Here is a 24,312-nt window from a genome sequence, read left to right on the forward strand (position 1 = left end):
AGGCTCAAAAATCCCATTTTAGTCACCCTTGCAAATCTTGACAGCCAAAACGCTCATCTCTAGTTTCTTCTCTTTTTCTTCTTCATCTTCGCTTTTTCATTAGGTTGTTCGGAACAAAGTGCAATAGCTGTCTTCAGTCCATCCCCTCCAGTGAGCTAGTGATGCGGGCGCTAAGCAACGTCTACCACCTGCGATGCTTCACTTGCGTCATCTGCCGGCAACAGCTCAAGAAGGGAGACGAGTTTGTCCTGAAGGAAAACCGGCTCTACTGCAAGGAGGATTACACTAAGGAGCAGGGGACCATGGAACAGAAAGGTATGTTACTAGGTATGGCCCAAGCTTTGCCTCTGAGTTAAATTAATCTTTATGATGTGTGCTGGCCTTTGATACACACTACACTATAAAGGCCATGTCACATTTCTTGCAAGTGTAAATTGAGTTTGTTTCTGCATTCAATAGGGGACGTTGAACAATAGAGGGCAATAGGGTCCCCAATTCCCGAAGATCCCCAATTTGGCGATCCTGTACAAAGCATATAGGAGGTCTTCCTAAAAAGTTTGAGTACAAACAAAAGAGGGACAATAGGGGTCCCTGATTGCAGGCAAATACACACTTGGGTGAGTTTGGTTTGCAAAAGATTTGAAGGGAAATTCGCCAAGTTGAACTGAGTTCCATTTAAGAGAATTCCAACGTCAGTATGTGTGCCGTCATGTCACAAATTTGCTACCAGGAACCGTAGCCACCATTACAATGATGCTAGAGTCAGTCTAATAGAGCTGCCAATAAGCGGACAAGAATTGCTTAGAAAATATGAGATGGAGAAAAAAAATTGAAAATGTGGCAACACAAACTTTGCTATCCATTTCACTCATGATAGAGCCACGCTAAGAACTCTACTACATGGAACAACTATGTACACAATGAGCCAGCTAGTCAAGTTCTCCTCTGGAATCCTGAAGCCCCTCGACGAAAAGGTCGTCCAAACATGACCCTGAAAACATCCATCAAGCTAGAAACTGGTCTGAGTGGTCCATCTCTTTCCAACACTATGCTCGACAGGGGCAGTTGGGCCCAACTCATCAAGTCATCATGAAAGTGAATGAATGAAGAAGAAGATGAACACAATATTGTTCAGCCAAAATTATAAAGATGAAGTCGAAAAAAACTTGGACAATCATTTCATTTTTGATAGAGCCATGCTGAGAATTGAGTCCGAAGTTGACAAAGCCAAAAGAAGATTAGACAGAAAAAAGTGCAAGAAAAATTCCCATTCGAAAGATATGTGTGGTCCCCACTGCCAAGTCAGATGTGAAACAAGCTGACCTACCCAGTAAACACGGTGGTCAAATGGTAAGACGTCTACACTTGTTAGCAAGTAAGAGGTCGTGGGTTCGAGTCCCATCCAAGCAAGCCAATGAATTCATTCACAAAAGATCTCCGATAACAATGAGTTTAGGCAGTGAATGTCAAGAAGCAAATTTGATTTGATTTTTTTTCATTTCTTTCCAGTTTCACGTAAAGAACATTCAGATGGGAGGAAAGGTCCCAAGCGGCCGAGGACAATCCTGACCACCCAACAGAGACGAGCGTTCAAGGCTTCCTTCGAAGTCTCCTCAAAACCTTGTCGAAAAGTAAGACGATCTACTCCCCCTTGATCTCAAATTGGACACAGATTCAACTCAAAATCAGGAGAAGAAAATAACAGCCATTTGAGAGAGAGACACAACATAGCCGTGAAAGTTAATGTGATTTTAAACTTTTAAAGCTTTGCTATGGGAAATGGCAAACTAACGCATCATCTCAAAAAGAATCTAAAGCAACTTCAGGACAAGTTCATTGTATCTTGTACTAGTTGCAGGATTTTGAGAAACTTCTGGGAATCTACCCGCTATGAGGTTATGAGAATTGTGCAGACTCTTAAATTTAACGTAGGGATTTCACCATTATTAGTCAATAAGAAACACTGATGTTTTCAGGTCCTTTCAGTTTCACGGCAACAGAGGGCAGCATATACTTTCTACAGATGCTATGCCCATGTATTTAATTGTACTCAGCGAGCAAAATCACAGCAATAAAGCCGGTTTAGACTTCACGCGAAAGCGAAAGCGAAGCAAATTACACGACTTCAACCACTGAAGTTACATTCAGATGTCCGCCATCATCCTAACGAATTTGCTTCATGGAAATGTATTGGTGTGAAGCAAATTCGTTAGAGTTACCGGGTACAGTGAACATCACAATGAAATTTAAACTGTTGACTTCATGAATTTCGCTTCGCTTTCGCTTTCACGTGAAATATAAACACAACTTTATAGACACAAGTTAAAACAGCTATGGTTTTCTGTTTGGATAAAAAATGAATTTTTAAATTCTCTGTTTCATCTTCTAGGTGCGAGAGTCCTTAGCAGCCGAGACAGGACTGAGCGTCCGCGTGGTTCAAGTCTGGTTCCAGAACCAAAGAGCTAAGGTGAGGGGCGAGACAGGAGACATCCTGAATACAAAAAGTAATTTTCACAAATTAATTCCTGCCTTTTAAAAAGAAAAAAAGTTGAAAACAAACAAAGAAAGGAGGTTGGTTCTCAGGCAAAATTATAGTTTTAGTTTGTCCGATGATATCGTGACTAGGAAAACACTTTTGCCTGGGTATCTGCCTACTTTCAAGCACGCTTCTCTACTTCTTCTTCTGGTGTTAAAGCGAAAATAATCTTTATCTTCTGCAATGCTCTAAAATGCTGCTTTGTATTAAACCAAAAATGCTATATTTGTGAAAAATATTTTCTAGGGCTGTGCATTATAACCGGGTACCCGAGTACCCAACCGCTGATGTCAGGAATCGGTTCCAGATTATGGGATTGGGTAACCGTAGCCCAACTTTACAAATTAATTTGGTAACTTCTCAGACAATGAAAAACAAAATTTGAACGGGAAACAGTCACTGTATGTTAACATTTGACAAAGCCAATGTCTACTGCTGTTTCATTAGCACTCTGTCTCCGTTATGTCTGTCTGTGTAAAATTGCCAAAGTAGCTATCGACCCTAAAAATCTGGCTAATTAAACAGGAAACAGTCACTACATTATTAACATCTGACAATTAGCCAATTTCTACTGCTGTTTCATTATCACTCTGTCTTCACTATGTCTGTCAGTGTTAAATTGCCAATGAAGCTATCTACCCTAAAAACCTGGCTATTTTCCTATTTGCTACTAACCTATCCACTTACACGCTCACTATACTCTCAAAGCACTGTTTCAATGATATGGGCTCTATGCATGACCTATAGAGGGCGGTATGTACTTTTTACAGTGAATGCAAAGTGGCAGGCATTACCATTCCACTGGTTCACACATGCTGTTCATGCATTTACAATTTTGAAATAAATGTATACCGGGGAAAATACCTTTAACAAGTAGAAATTGAGTGAGCTAGATCCAAGTACCCACACCCAAAAAAAAGGAAGGAAAAAAACTAGAAGTTGAGCACTCACTAACTATGAGAATTGCTGCAAAAATAGTTTACGCTGTCAAAGTGCACAGAGCACATCAGATGATTAAACTGAATATGTAAATATGTGAAACGCATCAACAAGTAATTGGCACTCGTTCCAAATAAGTCAGAAGATGCTGACAAGAAAAGCATCCATTCAGCTTTTAAATACTTGATTGAACTATTTCATCGTTGTCAATATCCTACCATGGTCTACTAAAAAGTGTCTTGTTTGTTTCAAGAATGAATAAGAATGACTGGATACTATTTAAAATCTTAAGGAGAAGCTGATTTGGTTCAAAGACTTTCGGATGCCATCATCAAGAGTTGTCAAAGATGTCTTGTCCTTTTGTTCCTTTGACTCTTAGATGAAGAAACTAGCCAGGAAGAATATGACGGAGCAGGAGGCCGCAGCCCAGAGAAGAAGTGGCCAGAACCGACATCGGCGAAATAAGGACAAGAATGAAGGTAAGACATCGGCATTCATAAGCGGGAGGTCGTGGGTTCGAGTCCCACCTGAATGTAGTGAATTTTCTTTCCTAAGAGCCCTAGGACAGCACTGAGTAGACAGTGCAGTGCTGATGAAATTGAGTGAATTAGGTGAATTAAGGGCAAAACCAATATTGAGCAATGAAGGTAAGACATCTGCACTTGTAATCATGAGGTCATGGGTTCGAGTCCCACCTGCGTCAGCTTAGAGACTTGCGTATGGACAGCATTAGGTAAACAGTGCTTATGGAATTACATTGGTGACGGGCAAAACCAATATTAATAATGAAGGTAAGACATCTGCACTAGTAAATAAGAGGTTGCTGTTTTGAGTCCCACCTTGTGACTCTTTTCTCCTTTTCTTCATGTGTTTCAGATTCGGACAGTGATGACAGCACCTGTGTCAAAATGGACGATGACGATGACGATTTCTCCTTCGATGACCTTAGCAACCACGAATTCGACATGACCCCCCACATGACACCACCCATGTCAGACCCCCCACCATACCCTGAGTCCTCCATGGCCCTCTCCATTCCCCCACCCCAGGGGGTGACCTCCACCTCCCCTATGTACGCCCACGATCAAATGTTCATGGCCGATGGCCCCCCGCCGATAGACAGCGGTATCGACGACGATCTCGTCTCGACGAGTCAGGGTACCTCTCTGCACAGTAGTGGGAGCGAGTGTGAAGGAAATAGTCTGGTGCACCACAGCATATCCATTAGTAATCCTATCGACAAGCTGTACTCAATGCAGGACTCGTACTTCAATGCAATCGAATGACTAGCCTGGAAGGAATGCCCAACTCACTGAAACATTCAGACTCTGTAGATCTGCACTGCATGGAGCCATCTTGGATTTTCTTCCATAGGAGAATGTGAGACCCAGAGTGAGGCTATTGGTGCATGACAGGCTGGTGCCCTTAACATAGCCAACTGACATCAGGATGAGCACTACCAGGAACCAGACTGCAGCCTGCCTGTTAACCTCATTTTGGCCGTACCGTGAGGCCCATGACTGAATAGGCTGGTACCCAATACAATATCAAGTGACTGACTACATAATGCAGTCCGGGATTCAGACAATGATGGCTACTGGGTCAATACGGAAGTTGTACAGTACATATTTTTTGGGGGGAAATAACTACTTTTCAAGAAGTTTCAAATATCAGCCACTCTTTCAACCAAATGACAAAACAATTCAACGATGGATCTCTTCTGTCTTTGTTATGAACTTTTCCATTGTATTCATAATGAATATGTAAATATCAACTCTTACATGTACATGTATGTAAGCTTATACAGTCCAATTCAAAGGCCGACTTTTGCAAGCCAACTTCACAACCAAAAGTATGAACAATCTTTTGTCGCTACTTCTTTTTTTTTCGCAATTCACTGCCGGGAAGTCTTTTCATGCATCTGTATTTAGCCCTACAGTGTTACAGGGTGATCCTATACAACAGCACTGCCCAGTTCCACAAGTGTGTCAGTCAGTTAATCAGTCAGTTAGGTATGACGAGGACAGGGAGCTCTGGGACCAGCACAAATTTGTGCAAAAAAGGAAAATATTCCCTCCTGTTTGAAATACTGCAAAGCATTGAAACTCATTGTCATGTTAATGAGAAGTTAGGAAGAAAATGACACAAGAGGGCGCTATACCCAACACATGGATCCAACTCAACGAGGCAAAAATAGACATGCAATGCATGTAACTCACAAGTCCCCAAAAGCCTATTTATTATATCTATAAAGGAAAGTGCTGTTTTAACATTCATTGGAATAACAATAAAAGCCCTACTTTCAAACTTTCGCAAGAAAAATGGCCATCTTCGGACTTAAATTAAGAAAGATCATAAGCTTGCTAAAAATGTCTTACCTTGCAATGTTTTACATTCTAAATATCTCAACAAGTGCATACATGTTTCGTTTCAGTCTGTAAATGTGTAGGCCTATGCAAAGTGTCTTTTGTTATTTGATCCAAACTTTTGTCTTTTTTTCCGGTCGGAAAGTTTAGTGAAAAACTTGGCAGGTACTTAAGTACGTATTTAAGACAAATGAACAATAATCGCCAAATGAGCAAATTTGTTTGCGTTTTATCATCAGTGTCATCTTGATACTTTTCTTAGATAACTTTATTTTTGGTCGAACTGTAGTTTTGTTCATCGTTAGTTACAGGAAATGTCTGTGTTACTTCTTGGAAAAGGACTCAAACAGAATTGGGGGGAGGGTTCTGCTAGCAAAACAAAAGACACTTTTGTTCTGTTTCAAGACATCAAAGATGTATTAACCAAGTCACAATTGTTTTCAAGACAAGATGAAAAAAGCTGCTCTATTTTGGATTGCGAGTGCATCGATCGAAAGATCCCTGGTATACAGAGGTTGATGCTACACAGTAAAATATGAGGGAAATATGAAAAGAATTTCTTGCTTTTTGTAGTGTACTATCAGTCCAGTCCATCACACGTCCGGTCACAAGTCAATCACAAGTTTGGTCACGAGTTAAAAGGTATGACCAATCAAATCAGTGCTATTTAATGATCTCTTTACTTCGAACTGGCCAGTAATACGTACATAAATGTCCGACTCAAGCTTGCCATATACAGTATCCTCACAATTCCAACTCATAACTTAAGGGGAAGATACAACATTTGCAAACATCAAAAATCGAAAAGATCAAATTATCACGAAATACCTTACTGGATTGTTAGGTAATGACAGTCTAAAGCATCCTGTAAAATCGTAGCTCCTGGTGTGCTGACATTTTCAAGAAAAATTGCATTTTTTCAACGCTGGTCGGCTGACCAGCGTTGGAGAAAACTGGTTTATTTTCAAAAACTGCTCCTACTTTTTCATATTTAGTTATTCCGCATTTTCTTTGCAATTGATTACACACCTGTGAAGAGGTACAAGCCTGCCAGACTGATTCTCTGACTTTACAATTCCCCAAAGTTGACAAATTGCACTGTTTCATCTTAAGTGGGGTCAGGGAACCAGACTACAAGAATATGATTGGTTTTCTTGGGTTTTCCAGCATCCACAAGCCCAAAACGTGAAACTAGTCAGTTTAACAATATTTGCTATAACATTCTAGTCCTCCAAATCTTTTTATTTCTGAAAATTGCAGCAAAAGCAAATGTTGTACATTCCCTTTAAACAAAAGGGCTGCAGACAATACTGCACTATCGTTGGAAAACGATACTTGTTTAAATGATGAAAAACGGAAGCCCGTTTATTCACATGTTAATTTCCTGTTAAGTTTAACGACCACTTTAAAAAACAATTTCCAGAAAAGCGGAAATTCGTGACCAAACAGCTGTTTTCTAAAAAAAAGTATAAAAAAATCACCAAGCTATTTATTAAGGGCATAATAGCCATTTATACAGAGAATTATTGTTATATTGTAAATATTAAATGTTTTTCCGTGTTTTTTTCTCTTCATGTACTTATTTTATTTATTGACTAATATCCAGCTAAATATGAAAGAAATGCTTTCTTTGGTTTGTCTTTTACGAGTATTTAGCAAGTGAGCGTTGAACAATTTTCAAACGTAGGACTAACTCTAGATTTGTATAAAATTTACAAGTATGTACTACATCGCTGCCTGTTTATTATGAGAACAGACAGGTTTTTATTTATTGTTTTATGGGAAAAGTACAAATATCTTGTCAACAGTAAATTGTTGCTGAATAAAAGCCTAGGATTTGTAAGTTCTAGAGCGACCAGAAATCTATGGCATTTCATCTTCATTTTTTCCCATTTCAAAAAGTTGCAGCATTTGAAGAAAAAAAAACCAATAAAAGATGAAGATATCACAAATTGAAGAATTGTTTATATGTTCGGTTTCTTGTCTTCTGTCTTTCCGAAGTGCCATACAAGAGCTTAAACTGAAAAAGGCCAACTTCAGAAGTACAATGGGATATAGCGTAAGGGATTTCTTTTCTAGGAACGGTTTTGAGGGAACTTTTGGGAAGGGTCCGTACCCAGACTCGAGCCTACAGTAAGATAGCCCTTGTGAAGGTTTAGACTGGGCTCCGGACAGGGGAAGGTCCATGAAAACGTCTCTATACATGCATTATACCGATCTAGATGGCTCTTAAACACGTAAGATAATCACTGACGAATAAACCCGACACTGCAAGTTGCTGTAATAACTTACCAGTTTCCTTTGGACTACTCGGTGTCCAGTGATTCAATGATGTGGAATACGTAGCCCTGCCTGTACTTGTCTGGACGATTCACCTTGCTCTTGTGAATGGGTTGTCCATGGATCAGGATACAAGTCCCTGGGAAAGAGGACATTCAACGATTACATCATAATGTGGGAATTCCCCTTAAAGGCAAAGAGGATCATTTGCATTTATTCCAAAAGTAACCTACCAGGGTAGATCAGTTGCAGCTTTCCAAAAATGAAATGACTCGGTACTAAATACACCGTAACATTATTCCTTCTGGCTTGCTGTCAGCTTCCTTGCTGATGGCTCCCTGCGCAAAGAAGAATCAGATCTTATCACCACTAGGCAGGAAATAATCGTCCATCATCTGTTATCAAAAGAAAGAAAATAACAAAGGTGAAGTATTTCACAATAGACCGCGTCACCAAGGGCAGCAAACAGGCAAAACCACCAAGTTAGAAAAAAACCTGTTCCTCGTCCAAGTTTCTTTTTTCGTGCCCGTTTCCTTTTTTCCCCATTTTTCCTTTATTTTTAATCATAAATTTTTAATATATTTTTTCTTCTTATTTGTTTCCAGCAAATTGATTTTAGCTTTTTAGCTTTTTTCCTTAGTTCAAAATCTTTGTAGAAAGGGTGACGGCTCCTTTGGACACAAAAGCATCAGCAAAAGAGTAAAGAAAATAGAAGAATCCATCTGCCCTTTTGGAAAATCTGCCATCTTGGGGAAAAAACGCAGAAAACAAGTGCCTGTCTCCTTCCTTTCCTTTTATTTTTTTAAAGTCTGGGAAAAAAACATTTTCTTTTTACCTTGACCTAAGCATCTTGTTCAAACTATCTGCAAATGCAAAGCAGTAAATGTAAATATTTTTTTAAACACCCACCTTCCGGGAGATATACATGTACATGAAGCAAAGAACAAAACAGTTTTCTGAGAGTTGACATGGCCTAACCACCACATCCACTTTTGAAAACAGGAGGTCAATTGCAAACCTTAACATAGAGATGCCATTTTTCTTTTTTTTCTATGTGTTTTTTTTTTAGGTGAAAAAAACAATCTTGTTTTACCAGCAAACCCTGGTTTCGAAAGCTGAAGACTGTCCTGCTGAGGTCCTTGGGGTCCATGTCCGTCACGATGTCATGGCAACTCTTCAGGGTGTCGACCTCTTCGGCCGTCAAGAAATCCTTGATGCAACGTAACCATCCCTGTGAAACTAAACAATGAACACACAGTTGACTTCATGAGAGTAACTGACTCTGTAACAATTAATTCCCCCCTTGTGGGAAGTGTGGCCCAGTGGTTAGTGTTCGTGACTCATGATCAGAGGGTCAGGGGTTCGAATCCAGCTGCTGGTCAAATGTTGTGTCCTTGGGCAAGCCACTTCATCCCCACTTGCCTCTCTCCACCCAGGAGTATAAATGGGTACCGGCATTAGCTGGGGAGCAACCTGCGATGCACTAGCATCCCATCCAAGGGGGAATACAAATATTCTCAATCATTTAAAGACACAAGACACAAAGTCTTCTGACTTTTTTAAACCGATAAAAGAGTTTTACAAATGTGAAACAAACCTTGGAGATATCCCGTCGGAGCCATAGTTTTTGTCCCTGGTTGTAGTTAGTTCAGGATTCTCGCAAACGTACGCCCAAGTACAAATCTTTCGTTCCTACCCGCTCAACAAATGTTAGGCGTCTGATGCGACGAATGGTGCGCCCAACCTAAGCCGACTCTTCCATCAATTTTTTATTTTTTTGGCTGATTATTCATGAAATTATAATTTATTAGTTAATAGACTTGGGGATCAACCAAAGGTACACAATAATTGACCTATCGCCGTTTGCGAGTTGGCCACGCCCCTTAGACAACCGTATGGAATTTTTTTACGCTAAGTTTTGTTTGTCTCGGATGTTGCGCGTTCCACATCCATTTGTATATCATGTAATTGGACAATATTTGACAAGCTGCGTTGACGCGATTCTACCGCGATAGGTCAATTAGGTACAAAAATCCCCGTTCTATAGACAAATGCTTCCAAATTGGGACAGATAGGCCGTCATTGGCCTTTGCTGCGGCAAGATTATGCAAGTATTTTGCGCCAGACGAATATATGAATAAAACAATTTTACAACAGATGTTGCAAGTGTAGGTGCTAAAACGAATTATTTGCCTCAGTGCGTATTTAAAAAGCACAAATGAACAAAACAGACAATCGCTGGACAAAATCAACAAATACAAGAGCAAAATATTACACAGTTTTAGAAAAATCTTGTTAATTCGGTTTATTTTGTTCTGTTGTTTCAAAGTATTATAACATCAATAATAGTGCATGTAAGTTATCTCAAAGCTTGCTAGATTTTACGGGAATATAACAAATCCGGGGACCATGTATATGATCTACCACGTGTGTAATGCCCTATTTTTTGAATTTATTTTCTGTCCTGACTGGGCCATCCAATCAATGGGTACTTCGAAAAAGAAGAAGGCTTTACAACATATTGAAAATATCGCGAATTGAAGACTATTAGAAAGTTAACAATGTTGACCTCAACTTCCGTTCAATCGATCAGGTGGATAACAAGTGGGTACATTCCAAAGACGGGAGTCTGTGACTAGACTAGCCAGCGTTTGGTACCAAGACGTTCCGGAAAAAGTGAACGTGGACTGGCGAGACTTTATACATTTTCTATTTTTGAGGTACTCTTGAAAATACTGTGAGGCACACGGTAAACACAATGCTAATAGTATTATGTTTAGTTGTTTGTTTCGTTTTGTTTTTTGGTTTGATATTAAAGACAAAGTGAAGAATTTAACTGCAATAAAAAAAAAATTAAAAAGAGAAATACAATAATGGAAAAGTTGGTCTTAGCCCCAGACGTTAGTGATCGATAATGGATTGTGCATATCTAACGGCATGATTAGACCAGCGCGCCTGTCGCACTAACGTGCAGTGGCCAGTTAACTTTTTCTTTATTTTCTCCCTAGGCTTTTCTTGGGAACCAATCAGCGATTGAGAAATGGTTAATAGTCAGCGCACTCACGCGACGGTTGTAAACATACGTGCGTTGATCAAGCATCGCTAATTAGATATGCAACGCAGTGATTCCCCCCGCACTAGCGCGCAACTACTGCTATAAAATGGGAAGCCGACATTTTGTTCGAAGATATGAATATTACACCAACGGCCTAAATTTACATTAAATGGCCACACCCCATTGCTACAAATTTTCCTAAGCCGTTAGTGCGAGCAAGTAAGAAAACAATTGTGCGAGGGCGCTCTACAATAATGTACCATTGCTATTGATCACTGTTGCTTGGGCCGAGACTACTGAAAAGAATAAGATTCGAAGACATTCGGGAATACCAAAAATTTCTCAACAAAATGTGCATTTTAGTAATTAAAAATAAAGATACATTAAACTTTATAAATTCTGTAAAAATGCAAACAGAAAATGAATTTTAACAATGAATAAAATTTGTACATGAAATACATGATATTGTTTTTTCAGGATTTGTGTTAATAAATGAGGTAATGATATTAAAAATGCCGAACAATGAATTCAATTAATGAACAAGTGATTAACTATTTAAAAAGAACATTGTCACAGCTTTGACATATTTCACATTGGTATTGGGACAAAACTCGACAAAAGAATGTTTCCAAAAAAATTGAAAGAACTGCAGACTTTATTCCATTTTTCTGTCAGAAATTTTTTTTTCTGTCAGAAACGTTGTCCGTCAACAATACGTCTTATCAGAAGAACTATGATCATCATAAAAATATCCAATTTTTTTTTTGGGGGGGGGATTGATTTAAATTTGAAAAGTTGTGACACTGTTGTAAGATGTGCAGATGAGAAACAGGAACGGGAACGAAACTCAACGCTGTCTGTGTGCATGCAAGTACTCACTCCAATACCCACGGGTCGGACGACTTGGCTTGGGGTCAGGGGTGAACGGTCAAAGGTCACTGTGAGTTCAAGAGGTGTAAAGCTCGGGAAAGGGAAGTTCTTCTGTGGGCTGAAGCCTGAAAGCAAATGATGGATTGTGTAAATTGGTGCGAGTCAATTAACAAATTGTAAGATTCTAGTTAAGAAATAAATTCTCAGTACAAGAATGAAGTTAATTTTGCCCCCCTAAGGGCGCGTCTCAATTCACATCGGAACGAGTTCCGGACAAGTTGGGGGTAGAATCAGTCACTTTGTCCGGAAGAAGCTCTGCATTTGTCCCGGACATGTTTTCGAGGAAGTTTTCATCAGCAACTGCTTGACTCACCAACACTGATAACTTCATTGCGGGAAGATTGCGGGGAAGTTGTTCAGAATCCTGCAACTTATACCCGATACAATGTCCACAACTTGTCCGGAACTCGTCTTAGATATGAATTGAGATGGGCCTTAATGCAGCTGTCCCTTGCGCAGAGAGAGTGCAGTAAAGCCTTTGGATCTTTGGGGGTTTTTTTTGGTCTTTTGGTTTGTTTGCGTCAAGAATATCTTACCAGTTTCCTTTCGACCACTCGACGTCCAACGATTCAGCGATGTGGAATGTGTAGATGTTACGGGATTTGTCAGAACGATTCTCTTCGCTCTTGTGTAGGACCTGTCCATGGATCAGGATACAAGTCCCTAGGAAAAGAGCACAACAGATCAAAACTAGTTCATGACATTTTAAAGTTTAACATTCGGTAAAGTTGAACATTCGGTTTGAACCTTCAGAATTGAGAGCTTACAGATTTCCAACAGAAACATTAAACTGAAATTTGATGACCTTTTAAAAATCTCAAACCATTTTACAATTATTCCCCGTTCATCAGGCCACGAGACCACGCGGCAGCCGATATCAGCGCACATTCATACTCCTGGGTGGAGAGAGGGAATTGTAGTAAAGTGTCTTGCCCAAGGGCACAAACACCATGCTCCTGGCAGGGTTTGAACCCACGTACCATCCTACATGAGTCAAACACCGTAACCACTGGACCATGGCATATTACACAGTTTGACACAAGACTACTGAGCATCACAAAAGCATCACAATGGTGCATTGAACTTGCAACAAGTATAGAGCATACATGCATAAAGAGGAAGTATAGTAAACTGGAATGCAAACTGGAAGACTGCCACAGCCAACTATCACGCATCATCACGTATGGGTCGTGCAGAAATATCAACTTTCCATGACTCCTCGTAAAATAACACAATTCTATGACTTTTCCTCAACTTTTCATAACAGTTTTAAAATTTTTGGATTTTTTCATGACTACAGGAGTCCTGTTAACTAGTTTGCGCCAGATGACGGGTATACCCGCAAAGGTTTTGCGGTATTCAGAACGCAAAGAGCGAGGCTGGAAATATCTGTCAGCGACCCGCTTGCAGCGAGCGAGGCCAGAAATATGAGTGTACTGTCCGAGGGGGATGGCTTCAACCCAAAAGGCATTCAGGTTGAGTGAAAAGTTTTGTTTTTGTCAAAATAATACCGGCGCGAACTGGCTAAAGTAGTCAAGATAGGCGGACGGGGCCATGGGCTTACCTGGCTCGACTTCTTCGGGGACAAAGAGCTTGGGATCCATGTCGAGGTTTCGGGGACCAGTGAAGACCAGGGATGGTTCCCCGCCCTCTGGATTACGGATCATTCGACTGGTTACCTTGGCTGACGAGAGATTGTGGGAAAAAAGGCAGGAGGGAATTTCAAATCCAATTAAAGCAACTTTCAATAAAAAAGCGAAAGACTGTCTGCAGAATTCCACAGAATTGTCTAATCTTGACCAAAAACTAGATCAGATTAATAACAAAACAGGGTGAGTAAAAAAAAAAAAAACCCAAGGGCACGACCAATTTTTGAATGACGTTTTGCGTGTAGCACTTTCCAAATCTATATTATGAAAGCCCAATTAATGAGCTTTCTTTTAGCACAAGACTAATTCAAACTACTCATGTACCTTTCAAGTTATGTTTTCAAGTGAGTAGGCAAAGTTGTGGTGAAGTGTGCAAATTTCTCGGATGGGGTTGCCAAAATTCCTAAGACCTGATATAAATTGATTCATCTTGTTGATAGGACAGGGTACAATCACCATGGAGGGACTGGCTGGGTTAAGAGTCACACAATCAAAAGTCCAGACTTGAGCAAAGATTACTTACTGTCCTGCGAGCCAGGGATGAACTGCAGACAGGCGTTTTCCACCGTGCATTTCTCCAGGGCGATCCAGAAGCCGGTCAGTCGGAGCGGCTCGGTGTAAAGGAACGAAGCGTCCATGTGGCATGGCACTTGAAGAAAAAAAACAATCGGATTGGCACAGTGGTGTTTTCCTTAGTGTCGCACTTCGGTGACTGTGGTTTGAATCCATCAACCCCTAGTCTTCTACACTTCACAACCTTTCAAGTTTTGCAAAACCACTTTTGCCCATAGAGATGGCACCCACACTTCAAAATCTGTTGAGGTATATTGTGTAATCTTCTAAAAAATAGTGAAATGAGACCCATTACAACAACATGGCCATGTTTCTCATCTGTTTTTTTACCTTCTCCGCCCAACTTGGGCGGCTTGAAGATGTACATGCTCTGAACAAGGACAGGCTTGACGTAACCGAGTTTCTTGGCCACATCCTGAAAGGAAGGAGGACACGATTATAAAAGATGTTTATGCAATAAGCCATTTCGGTATTTCAAGTTTGCATTCGGGATCATCGAACACTCATCGAAAGCGCATGAACGCGCAAGGTGATGGCCGCACGACACTGACGCATTAATGAAAAGCAAAATGGGCGTTCGCGTAACATCTCGGTTGCAAGACGCTTGACACATACCCCAAATGACTTTTGAATCGGACTATTTCATGGAGATACCGGACTGGATTATAAAAATGTGGCATTAATTCCTGGTAAATTAAGTGTAATATAAATGCTTCAAAGCTCAATGCATCTACAAGGGTTTAACTCAGAGCGGCAATTTTTTTGCAACACATCTTCGGACAATGTTGGCATCAATATGAAGACATTGCCAAACATTGTTAACATTTCACATTGTGTAACAAAGACTCCGTTGCTTATACTTTTTTTTTGGGGGGGGGGGCCTTTTTTTACCTGCACGTTCTGTTTGTGCGTGACCTTCTTGAACTCGGGGACAAGCTCGTGCAGGGCGTGGCCGATTTTATTGATGGCCTTGTGCTTGTCAACACTCAACTCTCCTATAATCATCAAAAAATGCAAAAGAAGTGGGCCAGGCTTTACAGCAAATAAATATTCGTTGAGAAATGTTTACATATTGTCAGCAGTATGATTCACAAAATATGTTCGGTTGTAAAAATTGTCATGGACCTTTTCATATTGTTTTTTTTAATTTAAAAACAGCTGTTGTGGCAGTCTCAATGATTCGTTTAATTAGTAACAATTATTAAAATAATATTTAGAGGGATTATCTGCTAGTTAGGAGGTATTATTTTTTAATTAATAATATTTTTAAATAATCGTTTTAAATTGCTTGTCTTATCAGGCCTCCAGAGAAATGGCAGAGATTTGGCAAACATTTGATCGTCCGCTATACATGTACGCTTACCCTTGTCATTGACTGCTCCCTGCTCAAAGAAGAATCGGATCTTATCCCCGCTGGTAAGGAAGTAGTCATCCCTCGTCTGTATCAAAACAGAGGATGTGATTACTGGAATTAGTTGGTAGGATTGGAAATTATTCCAGTCGAGTCATTTTGCTTAGCTTTTTCCTGCCCCTCTTACCTAGGTCTTTGTAATTTGCCATTCAAGTATCATTAAGAATGACTTCAAACTATTTATACTTTTTGTTGAGTAGGTAGTTTGCTATTCATAATCACTCTTGGAGGATGACTGCATTAAGGAGTGCATCAGAATTATACAATCATAGATGTCAGATGTAACAGGGACAGGAAAAGAAGTGGACCCCTAATTTATAGAATAACCCATGTGGCAATCTATATAAGATGGGCCATTTTATAGTCTGGTGTATGACTGTATTCAAAATGTATAGAAATAGATACTAGGTACCATGCCTTACACCTTTACCTTCATACGTTTGAATTATGCAGTGGTCACAAAGTATAGGACTTATTTAGAATTAAGTACCTGGTTTCGACAGCTGAAGACTGTCATAGTATGGTCCTTGGGGTCCATGTCCGTCACAATGTCATGGCAACTATTCTTCAGGGCGTTGACCTCTTCAGCAGTCAGAAAATCCTTGATGACGACATAGCCGTCCTTGTGGAACTAAATTTAATACACAAAATTATGATTTTCTGTTTATATTTTATACTTCATGTTCATTAAGGGCTCCACTGTTATGAATACCGCTGGGCGAGTAACTTGATTACTCGTGAGTAGTTTATGCTACTCGCTGTTCTACTCATGGTTTTTCATAGCTACATATTTGAGTACTCGTCCTGGTGCAAGTACTCGTCCTGGTGCAAGTAAAAGCAGGCACTCGCGAGTAGCAATTTAGGGTTTAGGTTTCACGGCCGAATATGTCCCCTCAAGAATGCAGAATGTGGTGAGCACGGTTTTGAATTTTTGAGGGAACTTTGGGGGATCACCGCATTGTAGGCTTACCTAGCCCCATAAATGTGGCCAATTTACTGGACTACCTCCGTAAATAAAGCCCACACTTCCACCATGTACAAAAACATGTAGAACTTTGTCAAAGTTTGATTTTCACATTTAGGCTTACTTTGTAGGTTGTTTTTTTTTGCTTTAGAAGCAAACTCACCCTCTTTATACTACATGTACTAGGCTAATCAGAAAGTGCTGCCTTTTTCAGATGTCTATTTTTTGTGAAATTTCCAGATTCGTTGGCACACGTTTGCGTATCAAAATTTCAACATGAAATTTCACACAAATTAGACATCTGAAAAAGGCAGCACTTTCTGATTAGCCTATAAAGAGGGTGAGTATGCTTCTAAAGCAAAAAACCTTAGGTAGTCCTAGCTTGAGTAACTCCAGCTGACATGTTGTATTCATTCACATGTAACGCTGGAGGAATAACCTGTTCGTTTCCATGTGGTAGCAAGAGACACTAAAAAAACGGCCTCTCCAAAATTGTCCGAATTTCACCTCTTTTATCCCACCCCAGAGTTCATTTACATACCTCATACATTCAGCAGTCATTTACGAAGCCTAATGATCGACTTGAAACAGACCACACACAAAAAAGTGAAAAATCTTGACGATTTCGGTGGCTTGTCCGTAAAAATACGCCAGTTCCAACGGCTGTCTTCCATTTTGTTTTACTAATTATGTAAATGTATGCATCACATGATGACATCAAAAAAAAATCTGCGCGCACGCGATGTATGTGGGTAACACACCGCTTTCAGGCGTCGCAAGTGAGTTCAATTTTCGTCTGGTGTGTTGTCGCGGAAAGCAAGACAACGAGAATGCTCTCCACGGCAACACACCAGACGAAAATTGAACTCACTTGCGGCGCCTGAAAGCGGTGTGTTACCCACATACATCGCGCGCGCAGATTTTTTTGATGTCATCACGTGATGCATACATTTACATAATTAGTAAAACAAAATGGAAAACAGCCGTTGGAACTGGCATATTTTTAAGGAACAAGCCACCGAAATCGTCAAGATTTTTCACTTTTGTGTGTGGTCTGTTTCAAGTCGATCATTAGGCTTCGTAAATGACTGCTGAATGTATGAGGTATGTAAAATGAACTCTGGGGTGGGATAAAAGAGGTGAAATTCGGACAATTTTGGAGAGGCCGTTTTTTTAGGGTCTCTTGCTACCACATGGAAACGAACAGGTTATTCCTCCAGCGTTACATGTGAATGAATACAACATGTCAGCTGGAGTTACTCAAGCTAAGGTAGTCCAGTAATTTAGTAAATAGGCCACATTTGTGGGGCTATGGCAGTGTAGTCCGAATAACTTGGACCCAACTTATCGCCTTTTTTAACATTTGGACATGGTCTGGCGACTAATGATTAAAAAAGGCGATAAGTTGGGTCCAAGTTACTCGGACTAATGGCAGTGGCAGTCTGCTTTTTGCAAAGGTCATGAAGGTTATTTTTGAAAGATTGAAAAAATGTGAAGAATGCGATACAAACCTTTGCAATATGCTCATCCGAGGCCATACTTTTCGGTTCGTGGGAAAATGTATTTAAGTTCAACTCCAACAGTTCAAAAACTTTGCCCAAAATACTGCCAACAAAATTTTTCGTGGATGTTATTGAGAAGAGCGCCCTCTGTGGTCTACAATAATTTTCTTTCAATAGAGGGCGCGCCATATAAATAGTGGGTTTCGTTTTTTCGGTTTTCCTTTTGGTTCCCCAAAAAATGAGTTTGGTTTCTGGGTATAGCTTTTGCTGTGAAAAAAATGGAAATGAGTTTTGTTTCGCTTTTTCTAAAGAGAAACAAAAGTGGTGACCGCTATTTGTGTAAGGCGCCCTCTTTTGAAAGATTATATAGTTGGCGACACCGGCTTGTAAAATTCGTGTGAGACCACTCTTTTGTTTAGCGCGCCTTTTTTGCATATAGTGAACAAACGAACTTCCAAGTCAGTAAAGAGGTATTTTTCCTTTCCAAGAGTACTGTGTTGCATCTGTACCATGAAAATTGATATCAGATTGTATTTTACGCGTTTGGGGAAAACACTAATTATTTTTTCGGTGATATTGGTTTTTTTTTATTATCTGACGGTTTAACATAAAATTAAAGTGATAATTTCGCGCATTTTCCAAAATTAATGAAAATACTCACAAACATATTAGGTGTTGCGACGCACATGAAAATAAAGCTTATTTCATATATTACTTTCTGTTCCGTTTTTGTTCAATTTTCAGATGAATTTTGGGAGAAAATTTCCTACAAAGATGATCACCCCGAAAAGTAGTCCAGTGCGGGTGTGGACGGTAATTCTGTCCCCCGTTAAAAGTGTCCGGGGGGGACAGAATTACCTAAGTAAAAGTGTCATCCCCGGCCCGTTAATTCTGCCCCCTTCAGGTAATTCTGTCCCCTCCAGGTTTTTTTGTCCCCCTAGTTTTGCAACGCAGAAGGCCAGTTCTCTATATTGTTTTCATGAATTCACTCTACAAGGTATACATTTTTTACTCTTTAGTCTGCCCTTCATGAAGATGAAAAAAATTAACTTTTTGGTCTCTTTCTTAGATGTGAAATGTGAACACAATGTTTCGATCGATTCGGAGTACGGTGTAGCCCTATTCTACGGTGGACGCCTCATTGATATAACGCCTACTTGGATTGGTCTTCGTTCCCATCGTAGCGCGTAACGAAATTTCCTATTGGATGAATTTCCTTTGTGTAGCGGGATACACATTATGTACACATATGCGATAAACGCTGCCACATTCTTGCAGCATGTACTTGCGGCGATGCGCGAGTACTGGAATATTTCATGCGGGGAGGGCGTCAAGTAAATCAATGATAATTATTTTAGAAAATCAAATCTCAGTGGGGGGGGGGCGACTGGGGGGGGGGGGCGACAAGATTTCATGAGGGGGGGGGGGGGGCTATCCCCCGTGGCTACGCCACTGCGTGTATTTATTGAGTTGTTGACCCCAAATCGGGTTTGGTGGTGGAGATCGAGATCACTATAATAGATGGCGCGCCACATCAATAGTAGTCTCAACAATGCATCAATACGGATGCTGCACAAGTGAAGAAAAAGAACAACCTCGTTTCCGATGAATTACTCAAGAAATACAAAACGGATTAAATTGAAATTTCGTGTAATTAGTTTTCTCGATGTGTAGCATGAATAGTTTGAATGGAGTTAGAAACCATGGAGCTACAAATATAATATGATCGTAACAATCTAGTGTTTTAAACGTTAAAAATCCATGTTGACTTCCATTAGGATTGTATTTGTTGCAAATAAAATCCTGTATTGTTACGGTCATAATAGCTTTATTAATGGACTTTTTTTTATGAAATGAAATCTTTTGATGCCAAACATCATGACAAATGAGTGTACGAAAATTCATTTTAATGTAACGTGTATTTCTTGAGTTGTTGGCCCGAAATCGGGTTTGGTGGTGGAGATCGAGACCACTATAATAGAGGGCGCGCCACATAAATAGTGGTCTCTCGGCAACGCATCAACACGGATGCTGCACAATTGAAGAAAAAGAACAACCTCGTTTCCGATGAACTACTCAAGAAATACAAAATGGATTAAATTGAAATTTCGTGCAATTAGTTTTCACGATGTGTAGCACGAGTGGTTTGAATGGCGTGAGCAACCGTGGAGCTATAAATATAATAAGATCGTAACAATCTAGTGTTTTGAACGTTCAAAATCCATGTTGACTTCCATTAGGATTGTATTTGTTGCAAATAAAATCCTGTATTGTTACGGTCATAATAGCTTTATTAATGGACTTTTTTTTATGAAATGAAATCTTTTGATGTCAAACATCATGACAAATGAGTGTACGAAAATTCATTTTAATGTAACGTGTATTTCTTGAGTTGTTGGCCCGAAATCGGGTTTGGTGGTGGAGATCGAGACCACTATAATAGAGGGCGCGCCACATAAATAGTGGTCTCGGAAACGCATCAACACGGATGCTGCACAATTGAAGAAAAAGAACAACCTCGTTTCCGATGAACTACTCAAGAAATACAAAATGGATTAAATTGAAATTTCGTGCAAGTAGTTTTCACGATGTGTAGCACGAGTGGTTCGAATGGCGTGAGCAACCGTGGAGCTATAAATATAATATGATCGTAACAATCTAGTGTTTTGAACGTTAAAAATCCATGTTGACTTCCATTAGGATTGTATTTGTTGCAAATAAAATCCTGTATTGTTACGGTCATAATAGCTTTATTAATGGACTTTTTTTTATGAAATGAAATCTTTTGATGCCAAACATCATGACAAATGAGTGTACGAAAATTCATTTTAATGTAACGTGTATTTCTTGAGTTGTTGGCCCGAAATCGGGTTTGGTGGTGGAGATCGAGACCACTATAATAGAGGGCGCGCCACATAAATAGTGGTCTCGGCAACGCATCAACACGGATGCTGCACAATTGAAGAAAAAGAACAACCTCGTTTCCGATGAACTACTCAAGAAATACTAAATGGATTAAATTGAAATTTCGTGCAATTAGTTTTCACGATGTGTAGCATAAGTAGTTTGAATGGCGTGAGAAACCGTGGAGCTATAATTACAATATGATCCTAACAATCTAGTGTTTTAAACGTTAAAAATCCATGTTGACTTCCATTAGGATTGTATTTGTGGCAATTAAAATCCTGTATTGTTACGGTCATAATAGCTTGATAATTTGACGTTTTTATTATGAAATGAAATCTTATGATGCCAAACATCATGACAAATGAGTGTAAGAAAATTCATTTTAACATAACGTGTATTCAGTGGCGTAGCCATGAACTTTTTAGTGGGGGGGGGGTGCTGGGCGGGGGGGGGGGCTGGAACATTTCATGGGGGGCGTCATGTAGATCAATGATAATATTTTTAGCAACTCAAAATCTCAGGGGGTGGGTGGGGACGACTGGGGGGCGACAAGATTTCATGTGGGGGGGGGGGGGCTATCGCCCCCCCACGCCCCCCGTGGCTACGCCACTACGTGTATTTCTTGAGTTGTTGGCCCGAAATCGGGTTTGATGGTGGAGATCGAGACCACTATAATAGAGGCACCGCCACATCAATAGTAGTCTCAACAACGCATCAATACGGATGCTGCACAAGTGAACAAAAAGAACAACCTCGTTTCCGATGAACTACTCAAGGAATACAAAATGGATTAAATTGAAATTTCGTGCAATAAGTTTTCACGATGTGTAGCATAAGTAGTTTGAATGGCGTGAGAAACCGTGGAGCTATCAATACAATATGATCGTAACAATTTAGTGTTTTAAACGTTCAAAATCCATGTTGACTTATTAGGATTGTATTTGTTGCAATTAAAATCCTGTATTGTTACGGTCATAATAGGGACACATTTACCAGGGGGACACTTGCACCGTTGGGCAGGGGGACAATTTTACCTGGAGGGGGACAAATCTACCTAGGTAAAAGTGTCCCCCCGGACACATTTACCGGGTCACGAGCCGTTGAATGTGTCCGGGGTGACACATTTACCAGGGGGCCAGAATTACCTGTCACACGGGCTAATCGCCATTTTGAAAAATGGTGCCTGCGGTCCATTTGAATAGAGCAATTCTCGGGCCCATTTTCATACGGATTTTACAGGAATACGAGTTGGATTAACCGTTTTTACCCATCTTTTGTACAAACCTTCAAACTGAATTCATGGCCCGCTAAATGCTCTAATAGCAAAGAATTTGCAAGTGATTGGCCAGCTATAGCGTAGGCACTAAATTTGGGGACTACTTACCGCAACGGTTTGTACCCATAGCTAGGCACGTTTGTCTACGTACGTAGTACAGCGCTATTTTGTTTAGTGCGCCCTTTTTTCGACAGAAACTTTTAGTTGACAATCGGTCTTGAGGTGTTACACTTGAGATTCAATTTCGTGAGAAATCGTTGAACATTTTGCATATATTGGCAGAATTAAACAGAGGGATATCTTTTAATGTAAGCCTAAAACTGTGAGTCGATTCCGGGGCGGCCCGCCCATTAAAAAAGGACCAATAAAAGGACTTCTCTCTGACCACGTGTTGCTCCTGATTTTTGAATTTTGTTTTGATACGTACCCAAATATGATGACGTCCACCAAACCAATCACAAAAACAACAACTTAACAGTAAATCAAACAACAAAATACTCCAACAAAGACATAAAACGTTACGCACGTGCCAATCTGCACGCATCATGTTCCCAACAATATCATTTTGACGTGCAGCATTGATGTTTATGACAAAAAGTTCGTCTTAAAAAAAAAAAAAATTTATCAGGTACATGTACTTTGAAAATGCTAAACACATTGTTAAATTTCGTTACAGCATAGTGCGCATAAAATGTATTTATAAGTGCATACAAAGATTAACAACAATGCATAAACAGTTGATGCATTCAGAATAATTAATTATAATAATAATAGGCAGTGTACTGGATAGGACCTTGTATTATGCGTATAACAATACTGGTAGGCTATATGAACTATAATATTAACGATAGAAATTAATATAAATTTAATAAAACAATTTACTGGCCGCAGAAAATAAAACAACAAATGAAACAAACAAACAAATTGAATGATGATTTGACCACATACATTGATGACAACAGACCCCGGGCATCCGACGTTGCATCTGTCGGGGGGGGGGGGGGGGGGGAGGTCCCTGTTCCTCTTTGAAAAGACAAGCTTCACTGTCACTTAATTTAAAATTACAAAAAAAATGCTCCCTGGAGGGCGCAACGTGCAAGGGGTGGCCGTTTTCGAAACCCCGGCTTCGTCTCCGATCTGGCTTCATTCATGCAGCTCGGTGCGGCAATGGGCTTCAATTAATCGGAGACGGACTGAAGCCGGTGTTTGGAAAACGGCCTAGAACAGCTATATCAAAATGATGGAAGTTTACGTTTTAAACGTCAATTTTCAAATCCCAGAAAAAAAAGGATTTCTTTCTTAAAAATGAACTTCTCAAAATGACCAGATGGTTTTTCTCTCTACATTTTTTGACAATTTTTTTTTGGTCAACTCAAACTACATGACCCAAAAAAGTGACCGATTACAATGTATAGCGAATGGATTTCCAGTCGCTTTCTCAAGAACGTATTCTTTGAAAGCAAACTAGTCTTAAAATTCTTAAGATAATATTGCTTATCATATTCGGGACATAATCAAGTTGGTCGTTGCATGGATGCTCTTCATAAATTCAACCCGGAATAAACTAACTACTCCTCTCTGAACCTCACGATAGTGAGTTTTCCAAAGTCAAACTCATAACGTGCACAAAAGATGAAGGGAAAATTAGCCACCTGGTTTTAAAAAAAAATGCTATGAAAAAGCTGTGCGAGCCCAACCGATCACGACACAATTCCCCTGTGTTATTCTTATAACACCTTTTTGCAAGCGGACAAGAGGAATTCCTTTGCTTTGAGTTCTGTGACCCAGAAGTGGCCTCGCCAGCTCGATTCATGTCCCGAATTTTGGCAAAAGGGAGAAGAAAGGCGATAAAAGACTTGGGTAAACATACAGACCGAGGGTTCCGAATAGGCCCCTCGAAGGAGCGGGGTACAGGGACCTGGCT

At 40.0% G+C, this 24,312-nt stretch overlaps 2 protein-coding genes across 2 annotated transcripts; one reads left to right on the plus strand and one right to left on the minus strand.

Moving 5' to 3' along the window:
* Positions 1 to 98: 98 nt before the first annotated feature.
* Positions 99 to 6,171, plus strand: LOC119721011 (LIM homeobox transcription factor 1-alpha-like). The gene is made up of 5 exons (XM_038190875.1): positions 99 to 315; positions 1,510 to 1,631; positions 2,390 to 2,467; positions 3,855 to 3,954; positions 4,352 to 6,171. Exons 1-5 carry the CDS (start codon positions 162 to 164, stop codon positions 4,759 to 4,761), a joined length of 864 nt encoding a protein of 287 aa, XP_038046803.1. The 5' UTR covers positions 99 to 161; the 3' UTR covers positions 4,762 to 6,171.
* A 4,221-nt stretch (positions 6,172 to 10,392) lies between these two features.
* On the minus strand, positions 10,393 to 18,369 carry LOC119720550 (phytanoyl-CoA dioxygenase domain-containing protein 1-like). Its single transcript, XM_038190259.1, has 9 exons — positions 18,215 to 18,369; positions 16,230 to 16,370; positions 15,692 to 15,767; positions 15,220 to 15,323; positions 14,659 to 14,743; positions 14,279 to 14,404; positions 13,671 to 13,790; positions 12,643 to 12,769; positions 10,393 to 12,171 (listed from the first exon to the last, which is right to left on the minus strand). Exons 1-9 carry the CDS (start codon positions 18,239 to 18,241, stop codon positions 12,123 to 12,125), a joined length of 855 nt encoding a protein of 284 aa, XP_038046187.1. The 5' UTR covers positions 18,242 to 18,369; the 3' UTR covers positions 10,393 to 12,122.
* Between the last annotated feature and the right edge of the window lie 5,943 nt (positions 18,370 to 24,312).

Source organism: Patiria miniata, unplaced genomic scaffold (genome assembly GCF_015706575.1).
Source record: "Patiria miniata isolate m_02_andy unplaced genomic scaffold, ASM1570657v1 HiC_scaffold_9, whole genome shotgun sequence".
Classification (NCBI taxonomy): Eukaryota; Metazoa; Echinodermata; class Asteroidea; order Valvatida; family Asterinidae; genus Patiria; species Patiria miniata.

What these genes read in the sequence shown, in the direction of transcription:
- LOC119721011 (XM_038190875.1), top strand. Translation starts at nt 162, where the DNA reads ATGCGGGCGCTAAGCAACGTCTACCACCTGCGATGCTTCACTTGCGTC. An exon ending in CCTCAAAACCTTGTCGAAAA is followed by an intron (nt 1,632 to 2,389) that starts GTAAGACGATCT and finishes TTCATCTTCTAG; the next exon opens with GTGCGAGAGTCCTTAGCAGC. An exon ending in AAATAAGGACAAGAATGAAG is followed by an intron (nt 3,955 to 4,351) that starts GTAAGACATCGG and finishes CATGTGTTTCAG; the next exon opens with ATTCGGACAGTGATGACAGC.
- LOC119720550 (XM_038190259.1), bottom strand. Translation starts at nt 18,241, where the DNA reads ATGGCCTCGGATGAGCATATTGCAAAG. An exon ending in CGCACAAACAGAACGTGCAG is followed by an intron (nt 14,744 to 15,219) that starts GTAAAAAAAGGC and finishes CCTTCCTTTCAG; the next exon opens with GATGTGGCCAAGAAACTCGG. An exon ending in GAGTGGTCGAAAGGAAACTG is followed by an intron (nt 12,172 to 12,642) that starts GTAAGATATTCT and finishes ATTTGCTTTCAG; the next exon opens with GCTTCAGCCCACAGAAGAAC.